At 34.0% G+C, this 3,462-nt stretch overlaps 1 protein-coding gene across 1 annotated transcript; it reads right to left on the minus strand.

Moving 5' to 3' along the window:
- Positions 1–979: 979 nt before the first annotated feature.
- Positions 980–3,005, minus strand: LOC119598630. Its single transcript, XM_037948317.1, has 2 exons — positions 2,984–3,005; positions 980–2,527 (listed from the first exon to the last, which is right to left on the minus strand). Exons 1-2 carry the CDS (start codon positions 2,992–2,994, stop codon positions 1,414–1,416), a joined length of 1,125 nt encoding a protein of 374 aa, XP_037804245.1. The 5' UTR covers positions 2,995–3,005; the 3' UTR covers positions 980–1,413.
- Between the last annotated feature and the right edge of the window lie 457 nt (positions 3,006–3,462).

Consider the following 3,462-nt stretch of genomic DNA (forward strand, 5'->3'; position numbering starts at 1 on the left):
CCATTGTAATATTTGGCTTTTGGATCTATAATTATTGTTGTTATGATCTATATATTTTCCTGTTTGTTTATGCAAATTTAGAGAGCATTTTGGTTCAGTCCACCTTTTTTTAAACAGTCAAATTATTAAAACATGACGTCTATTCTGAAGAAATCTATCATTTTTAAAAAATATCATATACCTATGCTGACTAGTGGAACCTAATGCTGTTCTTCACATTTTTTAAATAATTGTACTTTATCCTTCTTCTCCAACAAGCATTTAATAGAATACTTCTGTCAATCTTCTGAAAACTACTTAGATCACTCAAAAGCCACAATTCACACACACACACACACACACACACACACACACACACACACACAACACACACACACACACACACACACACACACACACACACACTCTCTCTCTCTCTCTCTCTCTCTCTCTCTCTCTCTCTCTCTCTCTCTCTCTCTCTCTCTCTCTCTCTCTCTCTCTCTCTTTTAATATATACACATACTATTCAAATAACTCAGGTATCAAAAAATAAAGCTCACTTATTTTTCATTATTTTTATTGTATAGAGAATTTCACTGTAGCAAATCTCACATTTCTTTTAAGTCATCAGATCATAAATAATTTGTGAAAGTGTTGCTCTGTTCCAAGTGACCAATACACATACTAGCAACTTATTGGGAAACCAAATTCTGATAAACAAAATCGCTCACATGCTGTCAAATGAATCGTATACTTTGAGACTAAAAGTGAAATTCATTAAAAATTGATAAATTTATCAAAATGTTAGAGAACTATTTCTCTATGATTCATCAAGCAATGATATAGTCAATAAAACTGCAGAGGAAAGCAGACACAAATTAATAAAATATTTTCTTATAATGATACAACTTTTCAAGAAAGTTTATCTATAATTTCTTAAAATAAAATGTTTCTTCATCAGAAAATTATAAAAATCTGAAAATCTTACAAAATTCAGTAACAATTAATTCTTTTCAAAAGCAAACAAAAAGTTAAACTTTTAAAGCTGATTTCAAAGTACATATATTAACTTATGTAAACTCTTTATATATCTAAATCAAAACAAAAGGAAACATTATTGTAAAAGGTGTACAGTAACAAAATATGGCAGCGTCTGATGAAATAAACCAAAATATTTCTCACTCCCAGACGAACCTTTATGTAATTTTGATTTTGTCAACAGATAATACATATTTTCTATGTATTTACAAATACATAAATATGTAATGAATAAGAGCAAAATTCAAGAAAACAAGGGAGAAAATATAAAATGAACACAAAAAGGTATGTAAAAAAAGAAAAGTAATAATTTGTCAGGCTAAGAACATGAGGAAAGGTAAGAGGCAGAAAATAAAGAAAAATATGTGATTGCAGTCAAGTCATTATTGAAGTTTATTACTTAGTATTTACACAAGATTTTTGCCTGCTCCTTTCCATAGCATGCTTCTGATGTTTCTTGAACCTTTCTAGTGCATCAAACTCTGCCCCTCCAATGCTACTAGAGACATCACTGTCATTTCTAACTTTACCTTTTTTGTTTTTAGTTGTAAGAGTTTGTGCACCCTTTACTCCTTTCTGTAGATGTGCACTAGTTGTAACATCACTGTCTCCCTTTTTCTTTTGTCCTTGATTACTTTTATTAAAGTAATCCTGGGTTAGCTGGGCATTATTGTAACTCTTGCCTTTTGGCTGATTATCTGATGAATAGATATTGGGAGATACAATAAAACTTGAAGGTGAAACATTTTGCAGGCATTTTTTTTTATTTTTCTTCTCTCTGTCACATTTTTTGGTTTTCTTGCCCTTATTTCTTGTGTCTTTGCCACTTTGAGGTTTAGCTTTAAGAAACTTCTTTGAAAACAAGCAACTAAGTTTCCACTGTTTAGGTGTGGGTCTAGGTTTCCCACTTCCAGTTTTTGAAACAGAGTTTCTTTTATCTGAATTTCCATTACTGTGAGAAGGTTGTAGTTCTGTGTTCAAACCATTCTGTTTAACCAGCACAGATTGCTCCTTTTCCTTGAGGAAAGACATCAATTTATGCTTGCCTTTACCAGGTTGTAAGGACTTTTTATTCCTTGAAAGTTTCTCCACTCGTGGATCTTTCTTGTTTCTTGACGAACTTTTCAAGTATGTAGATTTCCTTTTATGCAGATCAGGGTCAGAACCTAGAAGGAATGCACTCCTTTTTACTTCCAGTCCTTGACTGTGTGCTTCCTTCAATTCCTGAGGCTCTTTAGCATGCTGACCAGATTCTTGATATTTATCCTGAGGTAAGATTGATAAATTTGTATTCTGACAATCATTTTGAGATATTTCTTCGCTTGATGTAGATGCATGGCCTTGTCCAGACTTTGACTTTGTCACTACATACTGTGGTGACACTGTGGCCACTAAATCCTTGTGGTTTATGACTGCATGGACAGAGCAAGCAGACATAGAATTCCAAGACATTGGCAGGGGAAGGGATTCCTTTCCTGGGAAAAGGGATAGCAGAATCCCCACATATTCCCTGCAATAGAGAAAGTGAAAATTTCATAAAGTGTGAATTTAACAAACCAACATGTTAAAGATATGTCTATCTGTGCCTACTTTCTGCTATTAGATAGCTGTATTAGTGGTGATTCCTTTCCTTTAACCACAAATACACAGACAGAACATAAAAAAAAAAACAGAAAGGGGATTAAATACATGTGCTATCAAATAGCACTTTCAACCCTTCTACAAGTAATCGAATATTGACTAGTTTAGAAGTCTTGAAAGCTTAAATCTTTGGTTTATCCCTTTCAGAAAGTGAATATAACACAAATAATAAGAACAAACATGTTAGTATACATGCTTTTAATAATATTTTACTTGAAAAAAGACAAGTTGCTGTAGACAACACAACCCAACACCTTCCACGATCCAGCTAATATATCAATTCAATTACAGGTCTCATGTCATAAAAAGTTTTCCATAAACTTACCAGTATATCATCCTGACAGTTTCAGTCAATCATTGGAGGGCAAATCTCACCTTCACTTAGCTGATGGGGTTTTTTTTTTTTTTTTTTTCCCCAAACTCGGTTTTTTTTTTGGAAAATTTTTTCTTTGCCCTTTTTTTTGGGGTTCCCCCCCCCCCCCCCCCCCCCCCCCCCCCCCCCCCCCCCCCCCCCCCCCCCCCCCCCCCCCCCCCCCCCCCCCCCCCCCCCCCCCCCCTTTGGGGAACCCCCCGGGGAAAAACCTTTTTTTCCAAATTTTTTATGAAAAGTTTTTTTTTTCCCCCCTTTAAAAAAAAGGGGCCCCCCAAAAAAGGGACCCAGGGGTTTTTTCCCAGGGAACCCCTAAAAAAAAAGGGGGAAATTTGCAAAACTTTTTTTTTTTTTTTTTTTTTTTTTTTTTTTTTTTTTTTTTTTTTTTTTTTTTTTTTTTTTTTTTTTTTTTTTTTTTTTTTTTTTTTTTTTTT

The sequence above is a fragment of the Penaeus monodon genome, chromosome 41 (assembly GCF_015228065.2).
Source record: "Penaeus monodon isolate SGIC_2016 chromosome 41, NSTDA_Pmon_1, whole genome shotgun sequence".
Lineage (NCBI taxonomy): Eukaryota > Metazoa > Arthropoda > Malacostraca > Decapoda > Penaeidae > Penaeus > Penaeus monodon.